We start from the raw sequence: 27908 nt of genomic DNA on the forward strand, positions 1-27908 counted from the left end.
CCTGATCTATGCGTAACTGCTCCCCTGCCGGCCTGATTGCCCCCAACTGCCCTCCCCTGCCAGCCTGGTCGCTTCTAACTGCCCTCCCCTGCAGGCCTGGTCCCCCCCCCCCCAACAGCCCTCCCCTGTCAGCCCAGTCGCCCCTAATTGCCCTCCGCTGCCAACCTGGTTGCCCCTAACTGCCCTCCCCTGCTGGCATGATCACTCCCAACTGCCCTCCCTCCCTTGCAGGCCCGGTTGCCCCCAACTGCCCTCCCTTGCCAGCCTGGCCCCCCCCAATTGCCCTCCCCTGCTGGCCTGACTGCCCCAACTTCCCTCCCTCCCCTGCAGGCCCAGTAGCTCCCAACTGCCCTCCCCTGCTGGCCTGGTTGCCCCTAACTGCCCTCCCCTGCCAGCCATCTTGTGATGACCATCTTGTGGTGGCCACCTTGTGACCACATGGGGGCTGCCATCTTTTGATGACATGGGTATGACCATCTTGTGACCACATGGGGGCAGCCATCTTGTGCGAGGGCGTGATGGTCAATTTGCATATTACCAACTTAGTCGGTAATATGCAAATCGACCATCACGCCATTACAAATGGCTGCGCCCACAGCAGAGGTGGGGTTTCTATAACAAGCAATCAACAGGGACCTGAGGTTGCATGGAGCCGGGGGCAGGGGCCCTGCAGCTGCACCCCCAGCCCAGCGGGGCTACGGGGGACCACAAGGCACACCCCCTGCCCCGGTGCTGGGCTGGGGGACCTGAGGCCATGCCTTTCACCTTGGGCCAGAGGGACCTGAAGGTGTGCTGGGGGACCTGAGGCTGCACCCCCCACCCAGTGGGGCTTGATGGTTGACCTCAAGCCACTCCCTCGCCTGGTTGGGCTTGACAGGGGACCTCAAGGTGCATTCCCCACTCCGGTGCAGGGCCGGGGGACCTCAGGCCGTGCCCCCTGCCCTGGTGCCAGGCTGGGGGACCTGAGGGTGCGCCGGGGGACCTGAGGTTGCACCCCCTCCCGGCATGTGCCGGGGGACCTGATGCTGCACCCCCCGTCCAGTGCCAGTCTGCGGGACCTGAGGCTGCACCCCTCACCTAGCACTAGGCCAGGGGAACTGAGGCTGCGCCCTCCACCTGGTGGGGCTTGACAGGGGTGGGGCCAGCCGGGTCTGGATCTCACCCAGTGGGGGTGGGGCCGGCCAGATCTGGGTCTCGCGCGATTTCAAGGTGTGCGCGGTTGGGCAGGAACTTGATTCTGGGTCCCACAGCATGCCCAAGACTCTGATAGGAGGAAGATTTTCATATACATTTTACTAATTTTCTTTCATCTCTGACACTTCTATTATAGAGAAAAGGCAAACAGCAATATTAAAATATTTCCTCTAATTAATTCCCTTTTAATGTGCATGAATTTTTGTGCACTGGGCCACTAGTCCTTTAATAAAATAGTGAATGAAAGCAATTATTTCCCTGAGTTCTGTGAGCCACTCTAGCAAATTAATAGAATCCAAGGAGCGGGTCATGGCAGCCTCTGATTTGTAGTCAACAGAAGTTGTGTGTAACCTGAGTACTTAATACTTGTGAACAGCATCTGAAGTAGGGTGGGAGCAGACTTGTGGGACTGAGCCTAAATGAACCTGACACTATGTGCTGGTAGATAGTGTCAGAATTGCGTTGTAGGATACCCACCTGGTGTTGCAGAGTCGCTTGGTGTGGGGAAACCCCACACAGCTCGTGCTAGATGTGCTATGAGCGTGGTAGTCATGAGAGAGTAAAGGAGAATCATAGGGAGAAGACTGGAAATTTTCCAAGCAGTAGCCTAGACATAGCACTGCTGTTTAATGAATTCCTCTCTTAACAAAACACACCATTTTCATCTGACATTCTGTCAAAAGGCATTTTTCAAAATTTTTAACGTATTTTTCTATGAATGCTTTCTTAGTACTTTAGGATTTTTTTAGTCTTTCCTTTTTATTGTAACAGGCATCTATTGTAATAGACAATATCTCCAGATCTTCATATACTATTCCTGTATTTGTTATTTGAGACAACCAGTCCTCATTCCCTTCCTCACCAATCTTGATTGTTTTGGGGACAGCCAATGAGTTGATTGCACCAGGAGACAGACATGTGATACAATGTCTTTCTCTTTTTAAGTTGGAATCAAACAAAGAGATTATATTCTTCCCTGGTTATGAAACTACTAGAGGCCCGGTGCACGAAATTCGTGCACGGGGCGGGTGTGTCCACCAGCTCGGCCTGCATCCTCTCCAATCTGGGACCCTTTGGGGGATGTCCAACTGCCAGTTTAGGCCCCTAACCACTCCCCTGCCAGCCTGATCGAGGCCTAACTGCTCCCCTGCTGGCCTGATTACCCCTAACTGCCCTCCCTTGCTGACCTGGTTGCCCCCAACTGCCCTCCCCTGCAGCCCTGGTTGCCCCCAACTGCCCTCCCCTGCTGGCCTAATCACCCACAACTGTCCTACCCTGCAGGCCTGATCGCCCCCAACTGCCCTCCCTTGCAGGCCTGGTCCCTCCCAACTGCCCTCCCCTGCCAACCATCTTGTGGTGGCCATCTTGTGTCCACATGGGGGCGGCCATCTTTGACCACATGGGGGCAGCCATCTTGTGTGTTGGAGTGATGGTCAATTTGCATATCACCTCTTTATTATATAGGATAAGATGCAGGAACTGCCAGCAGTAGTGTGCCTCATATGAATAAAACTAGCCTGTTAAAATAAACCAATTTGTGATGAAAAGTACGGTCCACTCTGGCTGTGTTCAAATCCTACTTCCAATTGTCCCTGGAACTTAGTTGTACCCAACTAGTTCTAACAAATATAGATTTTTCCATCTAAATTTTTACTTATACCTTCCTCCCAACTCTGTGTCCTATGTTAACTCTCTGTTGTTGCTATAACATGAACTTGGTGCCTTAAACAATACAACTTTATTATCTTAAGAGTTCTGTAAGTCAGAAATCTTACAGGAGTCTCATTGGCTAAAATCAAGGTGTCAGCATAGCTGAATTCTACTCTGGAAGCTCTAGGTAAGAGGTTTCTTTGTCTTTTCTAGTTTCTAGATATCATCTACCATTCCTTGGCTCAATGCTCCTTTCCTTCATCTTCCAAGTCAGCAATGTTGCGTTTCTCTGATGATTCCTCTGTAGTCACATCTCTCTAATCCAGATCTCAACTGGGAAAAGTCCTCTTAAGGACTCACGTGATTAACTTGGACATACCAGGATTATCTCCTCATTTTATGGTCCTTAATTTTAAGCACATGTGCAAAGTCTATTTAGCCATCCAATGTAACACATTCAAAGGTTCTTAAGGTTTAGGGAGGGACACCTTGTGGGTGGGAGCATTCTTCTACTTACCACTACAAAACAAAACAGCATTTCATTCAGTTCAGTAATAAAAATATATTTAACAGGAGAAGCCAGATACCCTCCACATTAACAGATGCATGTTATTCAACAACATAATTTGGGAACAGTTGTTTAATTCACAATGACTGCTTCAAAATTGTTTTTCGGGAAAGAAAATTTTGGTTGGTTTTATCTTCTTCGGAAGATGAGTTTGAAGATCCTTACTGAATTTCCCCAGTATACAATAGGATGCAATCTTTGAAATGCAGAATTAAAAGTAGTTCTTTACCAAAATACTTGAAGCCTGAGGCAGCTAGCATTCCTGAGTATAAGGAGTAAACACAGCATCTCTCTTTGTTTTACTAATAGCTTTGTTTCCCCAAGCTGCTAGCACATCTGCCAGGCCAGAATGCACTCCTTCCACGCACCATAGAGTCACTGCTGGCCAGATAAAGGACCTAAGCTTCATGGTGTAAGGGCAAGTGCTTTCCAGGCACTCAGCAGTTTTCAAAAGACAAAAACTTCCAAGTAGAAATGAAGCTGCAACCCCTCCTCTCCCAAAATCTTTAGAGTGGTTATGGAGTTGTTGATTCTGTAATGATCTCATACTGTCTGCAATTTTATTGATTTTGTTTTTCAACAGAACTGTTAAAGATTACAATTCTCAGATAGGCAGAATGTGGGCAGATGCTCATATGCTTGCACATAGTTCTGCCAAGATATTTTTACATCTTTCTGCACTTAAAACAAAATGAAGACATGTGTTATAGATGTATGCTACTGGTAACTGCTCCCCTCCCCCGAAGAAGAGAGTTTTTTGTGCACTCATTTCCTAGATGAAGTATTAAAACAACTCTACCTAGAAAAAAATGAACAGCTCTTTCAAAATAAAAGAGATGTGCTTCTGAGGCAATGTATAAAACATTCCTAATTACTAAAACCATCGAAATGGCAATTTGGGTCAACATATCCAAATGTCACCCCTGCTACTTCCAGTTCATTATAAACGTCTTGTCACATTTACTGGTTAAGCATCAAAATACAAAATGCTGCAACAGCTTATGCCCTGTTGATGTTCATTCATCTATTGTGCATCAGAATGGCTCATTTCAAATATGGCATGAAAGAAAGAAAAGTAAGCAAAAAATAAACTCAGAAAAGACTTGAAATAAATTGCCCCAAGAAAAACATTCAAGAAGAAAAACTGCAAAACCATAGCCTTACCTTGGGAGACTTGGGCAGACCCACAGTCCTTTCTTCTGCTATGTTTAGCAGAGGTGGCTTTGCTTCTTCCACGGAGGGATGTTTGGGAGGGCGAGGTGGGGGGTGCAAGAAGGAGCTTTCATATCTTCGCATCATGTAATATTGTTCTTCAGTGATCTCTTCGATCAGAGTCCTGACTAGAGATGATCCCGTATCCTGTGACAAATTATTAACTAACTGAACAGTCATATTCGAGCGGCTGACAGGAATTTCCCAACATTCTGTGGGGTTGGCAAAGTCACTTATGAGTAGATAGGAGTCCGTGATAGCTTCCTCCAACCGCAGTCCTGGTGTAGCAGCCAAAATGTCTTCTTCAATGAAAAGATCCCTCACAGATACCTTCACATTGAAGGGCAAGTGGAACTGTGCACAGAGCTCAGAAATCTGGTACTGTTTCTTATCATGAATCACCTCCACAAAGCCTCCTTCCATGTATAAAGGGAGCAGTGCTGCCTCATAGGATTTTTTGAGGATTTTTTCACAGGCCAGAACATTCACCACTCTTTTGATACCCTCAGAGAGGACTTCGGTGGTCTTTGAGTGATGCACTAGAAACTGGTCCCCGACGGATACGGATGACAACTCCTCATGAGGGGGGTGAAAGGCTTTGGTGGCCACCACGTGGAGAGGTTCCTTTTCACTCTTCGCTATCTCAAGGTCATAAGCTGTTGGGAATTCCCGAGGTCGCCGCTTGAATTTGCCTTTATAGCTAGTGGGGATTAAAAAGTGTCTTTTAGGAAAATTGCTTCTAATTTCTGAAGCTAAGATCCTCAATGCCTGATACCTTTGGTGAATCACAATGGTTTTCCCAGGCTGTAAGATGCTTGTGAGGAGATGGCTTCCTTGAGGTGCTTCTATGACCTCAGCCACAATGGGGAACTCTTTACTGGTCATTTCAGAAAGATCTTGTGTAGATAACAGCTGAAGAAACCAGTTGGCGTCATAACTGTCAGTAATGTCTTTGACTTCAACATCTAAACTGGGGAGGATGCGGACTATATCCTTTTGGACTGAAAAAAAAAAGTATGACATTTTGTGCATCAAAATGTTGCTGTGAGGAGGTATTAAGATGTCTCCAGATGCCATAGGTAAATTTAATTAAAAAAAAACACTCAGATGTTCTTGATATAACATTCCTTATATGTGACTTTTCTTTTTTCAAAATTTAAAATGAAATAAATCATACATAAAACCGATACCCATAAACCCATTGCTCAGCTTAAAAAATAGACATTAACCAGTACCTTGGAGCCCTATGAACTGCACCAAAATCACATCCTCCTTATTGCAGCCTAAGAGTAACAATTCTCCTGATTCTAGTGTTAATCATTTCCTCATTTTTCCTTACAATTTTCACACATAACATACATGAATATATGTGCATATGTGATAATGTGTATGTCTGTATTTTTCTCCAAAAGGTTTATCATATTATTTTATCATGTTCTCGAAGTCCAGACAATATATGTAAAATTATCTTAGAAGAAAGTTTGGTACTTCAAATAGGACCTTGCGTAAGGCCCGAGACATATTATTTAAACAAAATGTTATCATGTGCAGTACAGCGACACTGCAAAATCATGGGATATAGGTACTTAAGATTAATATATGGAAATGGATATCATTATGTAATCTTTTTAGTTATTTCTTTTTCTGCTGGTGCTACATTAACACCTGGACAGAAAGGGTGACACAGGATGGGTCATAATCAGAGGAGCCCCTCAGGAGCCCTATCTATGCCAGTGGGATGCTTACCAATGTATTCTTTTTTTTCTTTATTGATTAAAGTATTACATATGTGTCCTTATCCCCCACCAATGCATTCTTTATCTGATGTATCATTGAGGACTAATGAATCTCTATATTTTTTTTTCAAGAGCCCATAGTCCCAGAACTCTTTATTTGAGACTATGGAGACACTTAAAATATTGTCCTGAAATTATCTGCTCTCCATGTACTACCCCACAGAGTAGGCTTAAAAATGATCTTGCATTGAAAATAAAGTTATACGTTACTATTAGCAGGATTTTGTTTTAGAGTGTTTTCATGATCCACCATTGCATACCAATATCTCAATGCACCTTTCTGTCAATATTCTTTCTTCCTTGCATACTTTTGAAAATGAATAATTTGGAAGATTTAGAAGACAGAACTTCCTTTTATAAAATATTACCTATATTATTATTTTTATACTATTAACTTTATGTATGCAGCTTTTGAAAATGATATAACTCTATACTTTGTATCATATTACTTGTACATTCTGAGTACAAAGTTATTGAAGACACAGAATGAAAAAGTACAATTTCCTTGAATAGAAAAATGGAAAAAAAAATCAAAGCTTGTATGTAGGCTGGAGGTCGGTAAATATTGTAAAAATTATTCACTGAGAGAGAGAGAGAGAGAGAGAGAGAGAGAGAGAGAGAGAGAGGCTAAAAGAACACTCATTACCTTTATCAGTTCATTTTATAAGGTTTAGGATACCCAAATTTTTGAGATTGTTGCTACAGGCTTCCTTGAACCCCTAGGTAATTCTAGATACTCTAAATCTTAGTTATTTAGATCCAAGTGGGCTAGATTTAATAATTGTAGAGCTAGCAATACACAGGCTCATGCCACTTCTCAGTTGAGGGAACAGCTAAATTGCTCCATCACAACATCGGCACCCTAATGAGAGCTCATCCCAATATATATCTGGGCACACAGTGGCCACTGAGGGCAAGGAATTGTCTTAATAATTTAGGAGGACTTTATTACTGCCAGAAAAAGCTTCCAGGTCAGGCTATCTAACCTCTGTTAAGTTGTTTGTTTGTTTGTTTTTGGTGTTTTGAATTCCTAATCTGTCTTCAATACTTTTGTACCAAATCCACTAAAGGTATACTAGCCTATCTCATTCTACTTGATATATCAGCAGCACTTCACAGAGTAGACTTGACTTGCTCCTCTTTGCTATAGTTTCTTCATTTATTTCCATGTCTTACTTATGATTCTTCTCAATTTATTTTCTGGTTTCTTCTCTCTTCACACCACCCACTCTTCCCTGCCCCCTCACATACCTTTTCATGTGTCTTGGTTCTCTTCCTTTCCCTGTCTACACTCACGCCCACTGTAATCTTGCACTCTCATGTCTTTAAGTGCCATCTGTATGCTGATGACTCTCCAAACTATCTCTAACCAAGTATTTCTCCTGTTCTCCAGATATCTATTTGGGACCTCTACCTGGATATCTAATAGATATATCAGAATCAACATGCTCAAACTGAAATTCTGCCCTTCTCAACCAAACCCTAGTCTATTTGTTGCTTTTTCTATCTGTTATTGAGGATTCATTCTCATTATTCATCCCAGAGATCTCAGAAATATACTTAGCTTTTCTCTTTTTCTAATCCCTAACAACCATTACATAGGATTACCCTGATCTAAGCTACATTATCTCTTGCCTACTTTATTGCAATAGCTTCCTACAGTTTTCTTACAGTCAAATCCTTATGAGCCAGCCAAATATTTTTTTAATGTTAAATTTATCATGTCTCTCTTCTGTTTATGGGCACACAATGGTAGTCATTTTCATTTAGAATAAGAGTCAATACCCTTTCCAGCTATAGCAGACAGTAAACACAGTGTAACTCCTAGCAGATAAATGTAAAACCTCACACTAAAGGTCTATTTACCTCAGTTTCTTTCTTTTTTAAAATATATTTTTATTGATTTTAGAGAGGAAGAGAGAGGGAGAGATAGAAACATCAATGATGAGAGAATCATTGATTGGCTGCCTCCTGCACACCCGCACTGGGGACTGAGCCTGCAAGCCAGGCATGTGCCCTTGACCAGAATTGAAAATGAAATCATTCAGTCCCCAGGCTGTTGCTCTATCCACTGAGACAAACCAGCCAGGGCCCTCAGTTTCTTTTTTTACCTATTAGATCATGTCTAGCTTTCAACAAGAAGTTACAAGGTATGTTAAAAGGCAAATAGTGTAGTCCGAAGAGACAAAGCAAACATCAAAACATCAGATATGGCAGAGATTTGGAAATTATCAGACTGAGAATTTAAAATATGATTAATATCTTAAGGGTACAAAAATGCAAGAAAAGATGAGTAATGTAAGCAGAGAGATGGAAACTCTAGAGAAAAAAGGAAATGTGGGAAATTAAGAACACTGCGACAGTAATGAAAAATTACTTCGATGGCTTCATGAGTAGACTGGACAGAGCAAAGGAAAAAAATCAGTAAGCTTGAAGGTATGTCAATAGAAACTTCCCAAACTGAAAAGCAAAATAAAAAAAGAGACTGTGGTTAGGAGTCTGTGGTTAGCATGCTGACCACTCTGCTGAATGATGAGTGAGAACCAGAGAAAGATGGTAGATATGTTAACTTTAGGGCTGAAGGTTGGAAAAACGTGTAAGCCTTGCTTTGTATGAGCATGTGGTTGAATGTGTTTTGGGTTATAAATAGTAATTTTTAATTAATTCTCCATTTAGTGGATGTAGCAGAGGAAAAAGTGTCAGGCCATCTCTGTGGCTTTTCATGTACTTATTCCTAACCCCCATGATGTTTACCTGCTTTTCCTCCAGTCCTTTCTTAAGACTAGGAAGTTAGACTGTCGGAAAGAATTGTAGAAAGCATGGTATTGCCCTGGGAATCCTGGGTCGTATTTCCTATAAGTTGAACATCTAAAGGAAAACTCTGCACAATGAAATAAATATTCCTTTTTGAAAGTACAGTAGGAGGATGTGGAAGCAGAGTGAAGGGGAAGGCCTGGGAAAAGCCAGAGATGAGAATGGACAGGTGGAGGTAAGCCCAGTAAGCGTGAGGAATTGGTGAGCATGTTATGTATGATGTGAAGGATTGAGACCAAAGGAGTGTGTATGGCATATGATGAGTTTGGCAGTTGAGCCCATATTACAGGTATGAACTAGTTTCTACCAGGCTCACATATAAACTGGAAAGAAAATAGCTTTCCACCTACATAGGGAAAGTTTCTCTTCTTAGTTGGACTATGTCATTCTGCTTCATTTATATAACAAATTGGAATTAAAAGCAGTAGGTTGGTGAAGAGCAGAGAGAAATTAAAAAATTTATCATAACTGGTTATAAAAATATTGTAACAGTTTTCCCCAAAAGAGAATGTGCTATGTGAATAGACACACACCTGCAAGTAGTTAAATTAATATACTCTTGGTCTTTATATTTTGTACTCTTAGATGTGACCTTTAGGAAAATTGCCGCAGATGTAGTAGAACAGGGATGGAGATAAAGGGATATGGAACACATTTTTCCTCTTTATTTGGTTAATAGCAAGTATGCCTAGTTTGGAAGCACTCTTAGTTTCCTGATACTAAAAGATTTTAAACTCCCTGGACTTGTATATGTGAACTGGGATGTCAAGTATGACATTTAAAAATGATAATGCTTCAAAGTATAAGTTATTGCTCAAGAATACTATGTTTGTGAAACCATGCTGATGGAGCAAGAAGCCACTGCTTCTTGGACCTCCTTACTGCCCTATGATTTGTTGCCATCAGTATTATATTGCTGGGCATGCCAGCCTACAGTTTCTTTAATCAGGAGCTTTTCCTAAAGAGTCACTCTTGAGAATTCAGAACTCATTAAGGAGAATCTGTTCTGTTCCACAGAGTTGTATAGCATCTTCCCATGAGTTATACAGAAATCTGGTTTACAACTGGTTAGGCTCCTAAAAGTGAGGGCAAGCCTAAGAAATCTAAGGGGCTTGACAATATGACTGAAGTACCCAGAAGTTCCATGAAGTCACTGGAAATTGTTGAACCAATCCATTTTCCTCAGATCAAACTTTCTTAAGTAGCTATTGACCTGACGTTCTTCTTAGCCCAAATTCACATGTTACAGTTATTCTAAAGTTTCCTGGAAGCTACAAACTGGCCCTGGAACATACTGTACCTAGCACAGTTTTGTTGTTCCAGCTTCTATTTGGTACTGAGACCCACTATTGTGCTCTGTTACAAAGGACCCTTCAAAAGCACCTCCCTCTATATAATTTCTAAAGCCTTCAAAGCACCCAGTACTTGAAAAAAAAAATGAAGTGAAATTTACACACCATACGATGAACTACTTTAGAGTGTACAATTCAGTGGCCCAGCACTGTTCTTTAACTATCTCAATGTTAAAATAGAATAAATAACCCACTACAACTCTTGAGAATTTTGGCCTGTTGTTTGTTCTGTTCTTTGTTAGGGCTGTGTGGTGGTAGCTGCATCTAGACTCCATGTTTTAAGCTGAAAGGCAAATGTTACACCTTAAAATATCCCACACTTCTTCACTGCAGTACTTAAGTTGTGGATCAAGCAACTTTTATACCCCACTTTCTCCCAAAAAGGAGGTGGGGTGGGGGGGAAAGGAGCTATAGAAAGTAGATCTTAAGATACTTCCTTTCCTGAGTGGGTAAAATGTTTGAAACAACCATCTGAATAATTTTGAAATGACAATAATGGTCTTTCTGTCTTCATAGACATTTGATTAGCGTTATGTAAAAAAAGAGTTGCTTAGCCGAGTTAAAGTGTAAGCTTTGTATGAGAATGTGGTTGAATGTGTTTTGGGTTATAGATAGTAATTTTTAATTAAATCTCCATTTAGTGGATGTAGCAGAGGAAAAAGTGTCAGGCCATATCTTTGGCTTTTTGTGTATTTATTCCTGCTGTGTTCTGATTAAGTTATATGTTCAAGATAAAACAACATCTATAGTCTTTCTCTAAGTGTTTTTCAAAGAAATAAAGACCCTATTTAAATGCAAAAAAAAGGAATAGAATATCCAAGACCTGTGGGAAAACTACAAAAGGTGTAACATACACACTTGAAGGAAATGGGAATGCCTGAAGGAAAAGAGGAAAGGAACAGAAGCAATATTTGAAGTAATAGTGGTTGAACATTTTCCAAAACAAATGAAGCTTAGAGAACAATAAGCAGGACAAATAGCAGAAAGTCAACATCTAAGCATATCATATTCAAACTACAGAAAATCAAAGAAAAGAGAAAACTTAAAGAAGCCAGAAGGAAAAAAACAACATAAACAATAAAAAAAATAAACCATATTACCTATCCAGGAAGATGGATAAGAATTACACTGGATTTTTCTTCAGAAATCATGAAAAGAGAAAAACAGTATGCACTATATTTAAAGTGTTGAAAGAAAAAAAAACACCTCCAACCGAGAATTTTTTATCCAGTAAGATTATCCTATAAAAGTCAAGGTGGCAAAATATGCCACCCAAAAATATACCACTTTGGCATAAGGATTATTTTGAGCTAAAGGTACAGATGCAAGAAAAGCATTCTGAGCTCCCCTTTTCTTCTAGAAATAGGAGATCAAAGCTCCCATATGAAAGATGCCCTCTCTTTACCAAGAATAAAGAAACTAGGGAGATTCAAGAGGATTTTGTACAAACAGACCTTGTTAAAATAATTCTCACCTTCCTTTAACCTCCACATAGTTTAGTTACTTTTCCACAATTTCCCCTCTTTGTTTAGATTTCACCATTTCTTTGGGGTTTTATTTCCTTATAAGGGCTCCTGTGTCACATAAAACTTAGGTAAATTTGTCACTTAAAACATATAAATTTTTATGTGTTTCTCCTCTTAATCTGTCTAACGTCAATTTTATTCTCAGGCTCAGCACAAAACCCTAATAGGATAAAGATAAAACTTTACCTCACCTAAAAAATGAAGGAGAAATAAAAACTTTCTAATATAAACATAAATTAAGAGAGATCTGATTTGCAAGATATGTAAAGGAATTTCTTCAGAGAGAAGAAAAATTATATAGGTCAGAAACTCATATCTACATAAAGAGAGAAAGAGTGTTGGAAAGGGACTAAATGAAGGCAAATAAAATATTTTATTTTTTCTATTTTTAATTGATATAACTGATAACAGCAATAATATATTAGGTTAATATAGCTCATAATGAATGAAATGAATGACAGTAATGTTGTTAGGGAAAGGAGAGAGGAATTGGGAATACTCTATTATTAAGGTATCTGCACTACACAGGAAGTACAGATAGTATTTGAAAGTGGACTTCGATTATAAATGTACATTGCAAACTGCAACCACTAAAATTATTTTTTAAGATAGGCTGAGAGAAGAGAAAATGGAATCCTATAAAAGGTTCATTAAATCCACAGTAGGAATAAAAAGAGTGAAAGAAATAACACATCTAGTTTGGGGATGGAGATAAAGATAGATATTATGAAAGATGCAGCTTTAATATGAGCTGATAAGGATGGGGAGAAATCATAAGCCAAGATAGGGTATAGTCAATGACTAACATGAAATCCAGTCCTGGGATTTTAAAGTAGAGCACTTGGTCTGGACAGGAGACCTGTTGAAAATAAGATTATGAAGATGAATCAACCCCTTGAATACCAGGTAGAGGATAAATAACTATTTCAAGAGTTATATCAAACTATTTGAGATTCAGAATGACCAAATTAAATTAGGAATTTGGCAGATTGACAGCACAATGGGAAGATAAGCTGAAATCTGAGCATTCACTTTTCTTTGTCTATTATCTACAATGAAGCCCATAGATACCCAGTGTACTGACAACTCAAACTGCCCAATTGTTTTTCACCAATTTAAAATTTTATATATTTTGCTCTTATGTCTGTTAATACAGTAAAACAAAATCTTTCCTGGTTTTTTATACTATTTTCTTTACTCATGAATGGTTTAAGTTCTCTATAACGAAAAGCTAAAATACAAATTTATATTTGTTTAAAATTACCTAGAATTTGGTAATTATATTCTAAGTTTTTAAACTGAAATAGGATTAACTAGTTTTTATGACACATTTTATTATATCTGTGTCCAAGAGAAAGATAAAGAAACCAACATTTTTTGTCTTGTTTTTTTTGTAAAACAATAATTGTCATGTTCATAAAACACCTTAAAAATAAAAGGGGAGAAAAACAAGATAAAAGATTGTAAATCTTTTATCAATTTATCAGCTTTATGTTAGCACTGCTTACATTTGGATATATATAATTCTAGTGGTGTGTATGTGTGTGTGTGTGTGTGTGTTATATATTCTTTAAACAAGCATTTGCTATTTTAGAAAATGTAATTCTCCTCTACACCGCCCCCCCAGCAAAACAAACAACCAAATACACACGCGCGCGCGCGCGCACACACACACACACACACACAAACAAACAAACAAAAAAAACTGAGCTGTAGAATGTAAGCTAAATTAGAAAATTTTCCAAAAAAGTTAACTTGACTTCAAAATGATGAAGATATAAGAAGGCAGCAATTCAAAGCACTAGAGACAAGACATTCCTGAAGGTGTTTATTACAGCTTTTCAGTTTCAAACTAAACTGAAGTAAAAATAATTTATACTCCTGCAACCTTAGTTTAGAATTCCTGAGTTTTTTTTTGGGTGAACATGAATTGCTCTTGCTTGGGTATGTTTTCTGGTTATCCAAAGGGAGCTCTTGTGAAAAAAAAAGTCCTTTCTATTTTCTCTAAAAAGGCTGCACTGGTTTCCTCTTTATGCTGCTGAGTCATTCCACTAAACTTTGTCTTTCTGCCTGTTCTTTCAGGGAAAGTCCCTTTGCAGTTGGAGCTAATGTTAATCATAATGTGGTATTTTTCTGCATTTCCCCGCTGCAACAAATCTTTTAGCTATGTGTGAATTTTGGGGACCACACTGATCACTATTTTTAAAAAGAAAATAAGTCTTACATTTAACTTGGGTAATGTTGGGTCATGCCTGTTTCCTTGGAGAGTTAATATTTCATTCTGGAATACTCTCAGTATCAACTCAGCATATGAGGACCTATCCTTTACAATTGGACCTGAATTCATAGTGCAGGGTTGGAAATCTGCTGAGGCAATCTTAATCAAGTGTTAAAGGCAACGTGTGAGAGAGTATTATACTAAGCCAAATAAGCCAGTCAGAGAAAGACAAGAATCACACGATCTCACTCATATGTGGAATAAAATAAATTGCTATAGATCCAGAGACAGAAACATGGAACAGACTGTTGAATTTCAGAGGCAAGGCGGGGTGGATGGTAGGTGGGAAGAGATCAACCCACGGACATAGACAATAGTGTGGTGAAGACCTGGGGTGGGGGATGTGGGCAGGCTAGAAGAGGTCAATGAGGGAAAATGGGGGACATATGTAATACTTCCAACAATAAAGGTAAATTTTAAAAAACAAGTTGGCTAAATGAAATTTAAAATTCATATGCAAAGAGCTTGTGTATAAATAAATAGTGCCTCACTTATTCATTAAAAAGAGTCTCACATGCAGATATAAACAAATGACAAATTATCTTTAAGATTTGAGAAAGAACTTTTAACACAAATGACAGACCAAAAGTTTTTTTTTAAGCCCCTAAAGGGCAGATAAAATGCAAGGAACAGTAGAAACCTTTTTTAAAAATTGTAAAAACATTCTCAGAGAGATAAACTATTGCTACTTTAAAATAAGCACACAGTAATATTTTAAAAGTTATGTAAGAAATAACTATTGAAAATTAAAAATATGATAGCTAAAGTTAAAAAAATCATTAAAACGGTTGGAAATGTAGTTAAAGAATTTTCCCCAAAGGGAAACCAGAGACAAAGAGACATAAAATAGAGAAGAAAAAAAAATCCTACATCAACATGGGAGCTTCAACAAGAGATCAGAAGTTACAAAAAGAGAGAAGAGAAAAAAATGGTTAAAAGAGAATTATCAAAGAAATAATACCAGAAATGAAGGCCCTAAATTTCCATACTGAAAACTGCCATCACAATGAAATCACAGACTGACCCACTACCGAGGACATTGCTCTGCAGCTTCAGAATACAGTGGATAATCTCTCCAAGGCAATATCAGAAGGTAGAGCATGAGGCAGCAAAGCTTTCAAAACTCTGAGTAGAAATTATTTCAACATGGAATTTTATAAGTAGCCAAGCTATTAATCTTACATGAGAATAAAGATTTTTCAAATATTCAGGTGGTCTCATTAACTAATATCTTATCTCAGGAAGTAAGTGGGGGATGGGCTCCTCAAAACTGGAAGAAAACCAAGAAAGCAATTATTTGATTTCAGAAACTGCTAGTAGACACTGAAGCAAGTCAAAGGGGAACCATGAAGATGATTTTTAACAGTTCCTGGACAGCACTATATGGACTAAATGTCTGTGTCTCCCAATATTTATATTTTGAAACCCTAAAAACCCTACCCTCCAATGTGATGGTATTAGGTCAGGCCTTTGGGAGGTGATAAAAATTAGATAGGTCATAAGAGTGAAGTCCTCATGAATGGGATTTGTGACCTTATACGATTTATGAGAGAGCTTGCTTTCTCTCTCTGCTCTCCACCACGTGAGGACATAATGAGAAGTCAGGAGTCTGCAATGTGGAAGAGGTTCCTCACCAGAACTTGACCTTGAGGGCAGCCTGATCTCAGACTTCCAGCCTTCAAAATGGTGAGAAATAAATTTCTATTGCTTGTAAGCCACCCAGTCTATGATATCTTTGTTATAGCTGCACGAGCTGACTAAGACAAGCACCTATGCAATAGGTCTAGAAAGCAACCAATTCACATTAGAGGATGAGAATGAAGGGTTCCAGGAGGAATACTTGCAGGGGGAAAACAATAGAAAAGGTAGCTATGACAGTTTGGTCTCAGTGGAAAACTACACTAAATGGCTTTCTTTTTTTTACAGAGATGTTAAAGAATACTTTAAGACTTAAGATTGAAAAAAAAACAAGCATGAAACAATAAGATCATCATTACAGAAAACCAAAGAATTATGCAAAATAGAATTATAGTCATTTCACACAACTTGATTCAGCAGTGAATTGTTACCATAAAAAAAACACACATTAACCATAATTTACCATATACTGAGAGAATAGGGTAGGAGAAGAGGAAGTAGAAATATAAGAGAATTAAATCTTCATCACCATATCAAGTAGACCAAGTTATGTCAAAGTCAGTGACTTGAAAAATAGCAAAATCGCTGTGTTATTTCAAAATGTAAATGCAAATACAAGAAAACAGAAACAGAATGCTGAAAAGAGTTTCATTGAAATAGCAGAATATGGGGGAAATTAGGGAATGATCAAGGGCACAAAGTTTGCTGATAACTTTGTTGTAAGTCTTTTACCACTATTTAACTTTTTTTAACTTTGATAAAGATTGGATTTATTTTTTAAAATAAAATGAGATGGTCTTTCCTTCAGGATACTAAAAGATCAATGCTTTATTTCTGCCACCCATTTATCACCTATTAAACAATATTCATATACTGCCTTTCTGATATCACCTTTCTGCTTGTATGATTTCTGTATTCTGCTCATATGTGAATTAATATGTCATATATCTGAGCATAAACTGTACCCACAAATTCTGGAAGGCATTGAGTTTTTCTCCTAAAAGAAAATGCAGCTTTCCAACTCTTAAAATTTCAGTTAGGAAAGAAATAATGATCAATCTATACTTTAAAATATAACAATATTAAAAAGTTTTAATGACAATGAACTCTAATTTTTGGAAGTAAATTTAAATAGCTGACTCAATTTTTCATTTGCAAATATTATGCATTCCATTTCTTACACACTAATATAAATTATACCTTCCTGAGAAAAGTACAAATAGATTTCATTATGACTTATATGAGACCAGTAAGTAGAGATTTTGGACAATTATCTACATCTATTTTCCAAAAAGATATAATTAAAAAATATTAAATGTATGAGAATTAGAGGGGTTTCAGGCCTGTAATGAGGATTATAACCAAGAATTTCTGGGACAAATATTTCACTTAAACACTTTTTGCTACTTTTCTTTTTTTATGGAAGCTAAATTTTCACAATAATACAATATTTAAAACTAATACCAAATGTAGAATATCTTTATTCTCTCTTTTCTCTACTTACTTGCTATGTTTTCTTTTCAGCGTATCAATATTTCATAACTTCCTATAGTTCTCAATATTTTTCTTCTTGCCTTTTCCCCTAAAGTTTCTTGAAAAGTTGATAACCCTGGCTCAGACATATTCTTTCTCTTGTGATTTTAGAAAGTAAAGGATACAGCCAAGAGGGGTTTGAACTGTGCCCGATACTGAAGGCCTTTGGAAAGCAACTTGCAACATGCCCTTGACTTCAAGGCGAGTTTGAATCTTCAATTTAAGAAAGAATGATGTGAAACAAGAGCACAACTGATCTTCAAAATAGTCTATACTTCATATTTAGAAGAAAAATGCCTACAACAACAAATATTTTAAGAACTGGGCATTTTGTGTTGGATACCCTTCCTCCATTGCCAGGGAATATTCTGCAGGTCAGTACACAGGCAAAGCAGTCTCATAGAACATCTGTCCTGAAATTGTAATACAATAAGAACTAATGTTTAAAATAACCTCCATGAAATTAAGGATTCAAAATAATTAAAGTCAAGATTCCATTCCATGTCATTAAATAATGGAAATTGGGCCATAACATTTTGGAAGGATTTTGTTTCAACCAAAGGATTTCTTCTGGGATCTTGGTTAGCAGGAAACCATATCTAAGCCCATCTAAACAATTCAGTTTAAATCCCCTTCTCTTCTGTCAATGTTTATATTTAACAAACTGCACCACCATCCAGCCAATATATCAATCCAGAGGCCAGAAGTCTTATAGCTCAAGTTGACTTTTACCCCCTTCCAATAGTTCTCTATATCCTACTGGTTGTATTTCTTAAATGCCTGTCAAAACAACTACTTTTCTCTGTCTGTACTTTGGAAATTCTATTGTACGAATCCCCAACACTGCCACAAACCTAATGGCCTCACTGCACTCTGCTGATCCTGCTCCTCCCAGCTGAAAAACCTTCATTAATTGTGAAATGCTAACCCATTAGCATATATTTCAAAACCCTCCGTGATTCATTCCACTCTGTCTTGCATGATTTGCTAGTTGTCTCAACCTGCCTTCTCCTTCCTCTATTTCTTTACACCTGGTGCACTACAGCTCCAATCACTTGCTTACCTGCTTTGCCACAAGCGGCTAACACTTCCTCCAAAGTTGTTCCCTCCTTGTTAGGCTATTCGTCCTTCAGGTCTTTTTTTTAATGCCATTTCCTCAGAGAAATCTTTATTGGTCCCTAATCTAAATTTATGAAATGTAAACATCTTGTTCAGATGCTTAGGTTCTTGGTTGGCCTTCAGTTGAAGCCGTGTGATAGGAGATACCAATGGTTTTAGAAAAGGAACAAATTTCAAAATGAGAAAAGTTTATCCATTATTTATGAATATTGAGGAAAACTCTATTATTAATTTTGATTGCACATTTTGGGTTAACTAACAAAACACTAGAGTGAGAACTAAAATTTTTTGCAACCTCATATTAAAAAATAATCATGCTGTGGCCTCAATCTTTTAATCACTATTTGAGTGGAATTCCTTACCTATACCTTTGTTTCAAATGAATTAATCAATTTTTGGTTAAATATTTATGTATAACAAAATTTAGCATGTAGTTTCAAAACCTACCCAAACTTTCACATCAACTTTTCATAATTGTATAAGTGGGCAACAATATTAATAGGAGAAGAGATATGTAGAATTGGAGAGAGGGGTACATGTTGACCAAATATTTTTACATACTACTTTATGTTCTCAAGTATATTATACAAAGCACCTGACTAGAACTTAATTTTATTCTCAAAACTACTCCAAAAGGCAGGCAAAGGGATATCATCATCCTTTTTGCATAGACAGTTTGTTTGTTTTTCAATGGCTCACCCAAAGTCACCATCTATTAAGTTATGGATTCTGACTAACAATTCAGGACTTTTGACTGAAAGTTCAAGACTTGCCCTATGTATCTAATCCTGAAAACTCAAGATAATACTTTCTTTAGGGTAACAATGCTCTCTCTAGCTATTCCTATTTTAAAATGCAAACAATTTCCTGAAGATTACATATTAAAGCACACCTATGTGTAAATTAATTTATCACATCATTTCCCTTGTCAGAGGGATGTACAGCTAGTAGGGAAGATTTATTACCAGTGATGGTGGCTTATGTAAAGGTTGTCACAAAAACAGGAGTAAGGGCCACATTAAGGAACAGACGGGACAGAGTTTCATTCTTCACTCCAAAGCCTTGCCCTTTCCCAAACCCCACAATGCTCCTGCTCATAGAGCATCATTCTCAGTGGATACTTACATTTCATCACACCTTGAATTTCATAAACAGGCTTGAGTATCAGAGCACCATAAAAACCTTCAGGGAATGGATTGGGTAAGTCCCATTTATTTGAAAAATCTGTAAGTTTCACAGTTCGTGTTCTGTTCTTTGGGATCTTCCATTCAACGATCTCCTTTAGAGTATAAATACGTTCATCTTCACACTCGTAAAATTCTCCTTCTTGTGACAAAGGCAAAGTAAATGAGTGGTTTTGATGATTTCTTACCACTCCACAGTTCACCATTATTTCTCCATTGATTTCTTCAACTGAGTTGAGCATGATTTTCTCACCTTGCTTTATGACGAGATTCTCTAGTTTCATATCCTTCTGATGATAGAAGCAAGGATGCCCTAGTCTACTTGATCCAATATGGATGGTCCTTATAATTTCATCCATAGTAAGGTATGGAGTTTTATCAGCCACAATCTTAAAAAGACCTAAGAACAGAATTGTGTGAATTAAAGAGAGTTCTTACAATGGAAGTTCTCTATGAAAATCACAGCAAGACCGTTATAAAACAAGTATAATGTAGCTTTTAAAAGTAATGTATCTTTTTTTTTTTAAGATCAGATATACTTCTTTGACTCCTGAATTCTTTTAGGAAAAATTTTATTGTATTTTCGGTAGATTACTGGATTACCAGACCTAGGCAACATAAATGGAGACAAGAAAAAAATACCATGACAGAGAAAAGGCCCTGTTCTTGGAAATGGAAAATCTGGATGAGATACTGATTGTGTGATATTGAACAAAGCATTTAATCTCTCAAGATCACATTTTTTTAAATGAGAGGATTGGATTAGATCAATGTTCCCATAACTATAACCTCCAGACACACCAGAATTAAGAGATTCTATAAGGAAACTCTTATGGTAAATTAATAATTACAAAAGCAATATACCTGGAACTAGATACTGGTGATGATTGTACAACATTGTGATTGTACTGAAAGACACTGAAGTTTACACTGTAAAATGGTCCAATTTTTTTCATTGTGAAGGTCAGCCTGGTTTAGAACACGGGAATATGTGCAGGAGCACTTTGAAATGCATAACTTGTGGTGGAGAAAAATGTGCATAAAGAGAAGAAAAAGTGTTGGCAGTCAGGTGGTGACAATAAAAATAAGGGTGAAAAACTTTGAGTCCGGTTATTTTTATAGTTGATCTTTGCTCAAAAGAATAAATTTTTGGTTAATTCTAGATATAAACTTCCTGGAAAAGTGTGGTGATGTAATCTGTGGGAATGAGTAAGGCAGCATGTACAATCTGTCCTGAAAACTTTTAGAAATTGAATAGTGTTCATCCACTGCTGGTGTACTTGAAGACTGTAAGGCAAAAAAACATTTACTTGGAAGGAACTTCTTATTTTATTATGTCTTGTATCAGGAAAAATCTAATAAAATAGTATTCTTGAATTCTTCACAGTAAATGAATTTGTGTGTGTGTGTGTGTGTGTGTGTGCGCACACGCACATGAGCACATGTGTATGCCCACAACATTTAATCTCACTTGTCTGTGTGTGAAGATTTATTTCTAAGAGTCCACAATCATTATCAGGGTGTAGAAATTTGAGCAGTTTTTGTGAAATACGTTTTGAAAAAATAGCCACCTAGAATCTCATAAATACTAGAGATACACTGTTGTTGTTTTTTCTATCCTAGGTATATTGATGACATAAGTCATAGAAAATGAATTTAGCATCTTCTTTCTTGGGGAATTGGGTTCACCTAAGGTAATAACAGACCTAAAATGTTATGAAATAGAAAAAGCCTGGAACCCTAAGGCCTACCATTATTTCAAGTTAATCACACACTTCAGAGCTGTCTTGTTGGATGTCTCTATTGCAAAAAAAATCCATTTATATATCTGTGTGTTTTCCCATAGAAAATGATTGAGTACCCAGTTTAGCATACTAAGTGGCAGAGCACACAAAAATTTTGATTAACTTATTTCTTCATATACTATTATAGCCAATCCAAAAGTCCCTCCTTATACATAGCCGCTTAATACCATATAAATTAGAGCAAGATATATATATAGGCCTGATCAGGTTTAAATTAGACCAATACTTACTCCATCTTTTTCACAAAGAGTACAGTTGCGTTCACTAGGGAAAAAGTGATTTGTTATTTTTCCAAATTAAAAAAAAAACATTTTGGGAGATGCATGATCATGAGAATGATTACAAAATAAGCCAATGTGTAACTTTATAAAATAAGTTAAAAAACAGATAATAGATTTCTGTTTCCAAATTTGTCTCCTATTAAAATGTATATTATTTTTAAATTATAATAAATTGTTCACAAAGAGCATGTCACAAAAGAAACAAGAAACTGCAATAAATTGATCTGTTGAAAATTAGTCAATAATTTAATTTAGTTTATAAGATCTTGATTCTGAATCTTAGGTTTTCAGGGAGTTTATATTTTTAAGTAATTTTTAATGATCTGCAATCATTGTTATTTATAGTAATATTAACAAATGAAATTTGTTTAGACACTTACTTTTGGAGGATTTTTTTCATTTGTGCCATTTATCCTCACCATAATCATTTAAGGACAGTAAAACTATTATTATTACTGAGGGCTATGAAAGTAGTCATGATTTTCATAGTCACGGCTCTAGAATCTCAAATAAGAATTTCATGCTCTTGCCACCACACTAGTCCTCCTCATCACACAACTTACTTGCAAAGACATTTTTACTGAAAACATGTTTATTCCAGTTCACCAAATATACACACACATCTCTAGAGCTGGCCCTTCCTTCGCATGGGTCAGCCTTTGTAGACCCTTCAATACGAGAAGAGCAAGAATCATTTCCTGGTTCACTGTGCAGAGTTTGTGCTCTTCAGATATTTTTAAGATTTTTATTCTCTTTCTGTCTCATCAATTCATTTCCAAATAGGGAGTAATTTTAAAAATTAAATTTTCCAACTTTATGTCACAATATTATCTAATATACATATCATGAGATTATTGTGAAGAGTTTAGAATCTTTTTTCTTGTCTAATCTTTAACTTGCTTTCCCAGTTCCAACCAAATGTATTTCTTCCATCTCTAAAACAAAATATCATAGAGTGAACTTCACCTAGTAATTCTCATCTTTCTTTCATATCATTAACATTAGAATTATTAAAATATTACCATCTTAAAATGTGCTGGAAATTCACATTTAAGGCAAAATATAATTTTCAAAATAACAATATGAGGTAGCTATAGATGAAACACAAACATTTCACTGACAAGCACATGAATGTTTGAAGAGAGGCCATACATTTTCTATCATCACATGGATCATTAGAAACTGCCATGCTTTTTTGTCTCTACAGCTCAAGGGCTTAATTACAGAGCTACACATTTCGCCCTGTGACTGTTATCTGAAATCATACTTTGTTTATCTAACATTTTATTAGTTAACAGGGATGGTCCAAGGTGGGTGTCTACCCTGCTTTTGGGTGCAGAAAGACTGAGAACTTTTAAAACTAACAACAAAAGAAAGTGAACTTCGCTGATGTTTAAGACATCGATGGGCATTATCTGTTCACATGCCAGATGGCCACATGCCAGTAGGTGTAGGTGAGGCCTCTGAGGAGGCCTGGGGACTATACAAAGCGAAGGGGTTGACTGCTGCACACACCAGTTCGAGTGTTTTCCGTGCTGCAGTTACCTGCCATATTTAAGTGGATTTCTATAATGTACTATCATAGTTTTAAAATAAAGTAACCCTCACAAAATGAATAAGTGCCTTTAAACACTTCCTGGAAGAAAACCATGTATTAAAATTAAAACTAATATAACCACAAGAACAAAAAAATGGCAGAGTTGACATTTCAACTCCCACTCAAGCTTTTTTTCAGCCATATTGTGTGGTAAAATAATGACACTCTAGTCTAATAAAAAGTTAAAGTGGCTGAAGCTTCTTTAACACAATTTTATCAAGCTATGGATTCCTATCCACTCTCATTATAAAGAAACTTGCCCTTGAGATACAGGTAAAGGTATGTCAAGTACACACACGGTGTTAAATTGATACACATATATTTGAGATGCATGCTTGAAATTTCAAATGCACTGAGCTATGTGAAGAAGATTTGGAGATAAGTCAGACTGCTACATATTTCTGGTCATGTGTCTTGTCTCTCTGCCAATAAAGCAAAGTATGCCTCACTTATTTTTGTGAGTGTGTGCGTCCACCTCTTAAAATGTTTGTTTTGCAATTGAATTTCTAAACAACCTTGTTATTTATACTTGCCTGTATAGATTTCTCATTTCACATGCTTCTTGTGGCTTTTTTATCATTTTATTATGTTCCCAAGACAATTCTTAGGTTAGTATAACCTACAAAATCTCCAAGACTATCCCAAATCCACTATTTTCACTAGAAATTCTAGCTCAAGCATATCTATTCAACTTCAGATGGAAATGGAGTACATGAAATAACCTATCAAAGCAAAAACCTCAAAAACTTGAGTGAAGGATATATAATAATATCTAGTAACATTTTATATAATAATGTTATTAAACATTATATAATAATATAATAATAACGTTCAAACTGTGAGAAAATTCTATAGATTTTTCAGAGTCAATTTTAGAATTATTGAACATCATCAACTAATGAGTGATTCCAATGGTCTTCACAGAAGAGTCTCCAACAGCAGAAAGAAGGATTATGAAGGAAGTCAAAGTTCATGATAAGAAAATTTTGCATAGTAAAATTTTGCCTGACCCCATTCTTTGAGAAATTGGGAAAGGGAAGAAAGACATAGGTTTAAAAAATGGTGACCATTTTTTTTTTAAATGTTAGATGAGAAAAAATGAGGCTGTAGAATTTCTATGCTTCAATGTCTTTACATTTATAATGGAATAGGAATTGTCTATAATAGCTATTAAGTGTTTTTAATACTTCTTTTACCTGGAGATAAAAAGAATAATCATGAAACCTACCATTTTATTTTTAACTCTGTGTCTATTATTGCATTAAAAAAAGACCTCTTTTCTCAAATAACACCTAAACTCCTTGAAAGGAGTGATGCTACAATATCTAACACATTTGGGATGTTTAACAAATAATTTACACTAATAATGTTAGGTCTTAAAACCAAATGATATAACTTGGTATCTCTGCCTAAATCTCTAGCTTACTTATAAAGTTGTCATCTATATTTGTTCACGTTAAAGCTTTCTCCTGCCCAGCAAAGAGAATGAATAATAAGCCCAGAATGAGGACAGAGAATGTGAGAAATTCCTCTTCCCATAAACCTTGGCAGGAGCACAGCTCCCTGGACCCTTTAGTTCTGCAGAGCACTGCCCTTGGGTTATGGAAAGACACATAGAGGCATCAGGACTGGAAAGAACCCTGACAGACTTCAGTCACCCCAAATCTCTCACTAGGCTTTGTTAGGAGGATCTTCAAAATACTATAGATTTGCTACTCTTGGCCCTGGTGACTTTGGGCAATAAAATTTTCAGGGCCAGAGATACACAACTATCCCAACATTAAAAAATAAATAAATAAATAAATAAATAAATAGGTAGATAGATAAATAAATAAAGTTAAGGGGTAAAAAGTATGAGTGTTGATTCAGACTGCCTGGGTTTAATTCTGGCCTCAGCCCTTTCTTCACTGTGTAAACTTGAGAACTTAAACTCTCAGGGCTACAATTCCCTTTTCTATAAAATGGGAAAAAAATATCAGCTGTGTCAAAATATCAATGTGATGATTAAATGAGTTAATAAATACAACATGCATAGAAAATACTTAATATATAACATATACACACTTCTGCTTCCGCCAAGGAGAGCCCGGCATCACAGTCATGAGTCGCTACAAGTTCGTGGATATTGGTATCAACTTGACAGATCCTGTATTCAGAGGAATTTATAGGGGGATTCAAAAGCATCATGCTTTGTGACTAGGTGTATATGTGTGTCTATGAAATAAGTGTTATAGAGGAGAAACCAAGATGGTGGCATAGGTAAACATCTAAACTGCTGCCTCGCACAACAATTTCAAAACTACAACTAAAAGACAAAACGGACACCATCCAGAACCACAGGAAAGCTGGCTGAGTGGGAATTCTACAACTAGAGGGAAAGAGAAAAGCACGTTGAGACTCAGAGGAGCTGCAAAAGGCTGAGGTACGGAGATGCGCAGGCACGCGGAGAGGACGGCGAGTGCACGGCTGGCTTCCTCAAGTGGGAGGGAGACGGAAGCTCCCGACTGTGCTGAACTCTAGTCCCGGGCGAGACTCTGGGAAACCAGACTCATTCAGGGGGAATCTGGACTGTCAGAAAAAGAGAAAAGCACACTGAGACTCAGGGGAGCTGCGGGAGGCAGAGGTCTGGAGGCACGCGAGCGCAGAGTGGACTGACAGCTGAGTGTGTGGCTGGCTTTCTCAAGCAGGAGGGAGACAGAAGCTTCCGACTGCGCTGAACCCCAGTCCTGGACAAGACTCTGGGAATCCAGACTCATTCGGGGAGAAACTGAACTGTCTGGCAGCGGGCGAAACTCGAGGGAAGCTTTCTCTCAGAGGTGCTTGCAGCAATTACTGAGGGACACTGAGACCCAGGGGCCTCATAGGGCAGGGCTGACGGGAAGCCAAGACTGTCTGCTCCGCCCTGAGACTCCGCCCCATCCAAGGTGAGCACAGAGGCTTTTGCAATTTTGCAAGTCTTGTCTCGTAAGAGTGTACCCATCACAGAAGTTCTCCCAGCGTAGACATGCTGATCCTCACAGAAAATTGGCCTGGAGGTCAATTCCTCCCAGTGATACCAACAACAATCAAGACTTAACTACAACAAGGCTGTGCACACAGCCCACAAAGGGGTGCACCAAGAGTGTCCACCTCAGGTAACTAGGGAGGCTGAGCCACTGGGCCCTATAGGACACCTAGCACACAAAGCCACTCTATCAACTCAGGGAAGCAGCCAAAATGCAGATACAAAGAAACAGGTCACAAATGAAAGAAATGGAGGAAAGCAAACGACTGGATATAGAGTTCAAAACCACGGTTATAAGGTTTTTCAAGAATTTCCTAGAAAAGGCCGATAAATTTAGCAAGACCCTCAAGGATATGAAAAAGGACCAACTAGAAATTAAACATACACTGACTGAAATAAAAAATATTATACAGAGACCTAACAGCAGACTAGAGGACCGCAAGAATCAAGTCAAAGATTTGAAATACAAAGAAGCAAAAAACACTCAACTGGAAAAGCAAAAAGAAAAAAGGATCCAAAAATTTGAAGATAGTGTAAGGAGCCTCTGGGACAACCTCAAGCTTACCAACATCTGAATTATGGGGGTGCCAGAAGAAGAGAGAGAGCAAGATACTGAAAACCTATTGGAAGAAATAATGACTGAAAACTTCCCCCACCTGGTGAAAGAAATAGACTTACAAGTCTAGGAAGCGCACAGAACCCCAAACAAAAGGAATCCAAAGAGGACCACACCAAGACATAATTAAAATGCCAAGAGCAAAAAACAAAGAGAAAATATTAAAAGCAGCAAGAGAAAAACAGTTAATTACCTACAAGGGAGCACCCATACGATTGTCAGCTGATTTCTCAACAGAAACTATGCAGGCCAGACGGGAGTGGCAAGAAATATTCAAAGTGATGAATAGCAAGAACCTACAACCAAGATTACTCTACCCAGCAAAGCTATCATTCAGAATTGAAGGTCAGATAAAGAGCTTCACAGATAAGAAAAAGCTAAAGGAGTTCATCAACACCAAACCAGCATTATATGAAATGCTGAAGGGTATTCTGTAAGAAGAAGAAGAAAAAGGTAAAGATAAAAACTATGAACAAATGCATATCTGTTAACAAGTGAATCTAAAAATCAAGTGAATAAAAAATCTGATGAACAGAATAAACTGGTGGATATAAGAGAATCAGGGGCATAGAAAGGGAGTGGACTGACAATTCTTGGGGGGGAAGGTTGTGTGGGGGGTGTGGGAAGAGACTGGACAAAAATCGTACACCTATGGATGAGGACAGTGAGGGGGAGGTAAGGGCAGAGGGTGGGGTGAGAACCGGGTGGAGGGGAGCTATGGGGGGAAAAAGGGAACAATTG

General features: G+C 37.8%; 1 protein-coding gene across 1 annotated transcript in view; it reads right to left on the reverse strand.

The window, feature by feature from the left end:
• Positions 1 to 27908, reverse strand: part of THEMIS (thymocyte selection associated) — a gene marked incomplete at both ends in the record, with an annotated part of 119061 nt that overhangs the window by 50445 nt on the left and 40708 nt on the right. The window contains 2 exons of the mRNA XM_080663863.1: positions 4577 to 5625; positions 19806 to 20264. Coding sequence (XP_080519989.1) covers positions 4577 to 5625; positions 19806 to 20264 — 1508 coding nt within the window. The remainder of the gene's footprint in view (positions 1 to 4576; positions 5626 to 19805; positions 20265 to 27908) is intronic.

This window comes from Plecotus auritus (genome assembly GCF_963455305.1).
Source record: "Plecotus auritus genome assembly, chromosome: 4".
NCBI lineage: Eukaryota > Metazoa > Chordata > Mammalia > Chiroptera > Vespertilionidae > Plecotus > Plecotus auritus.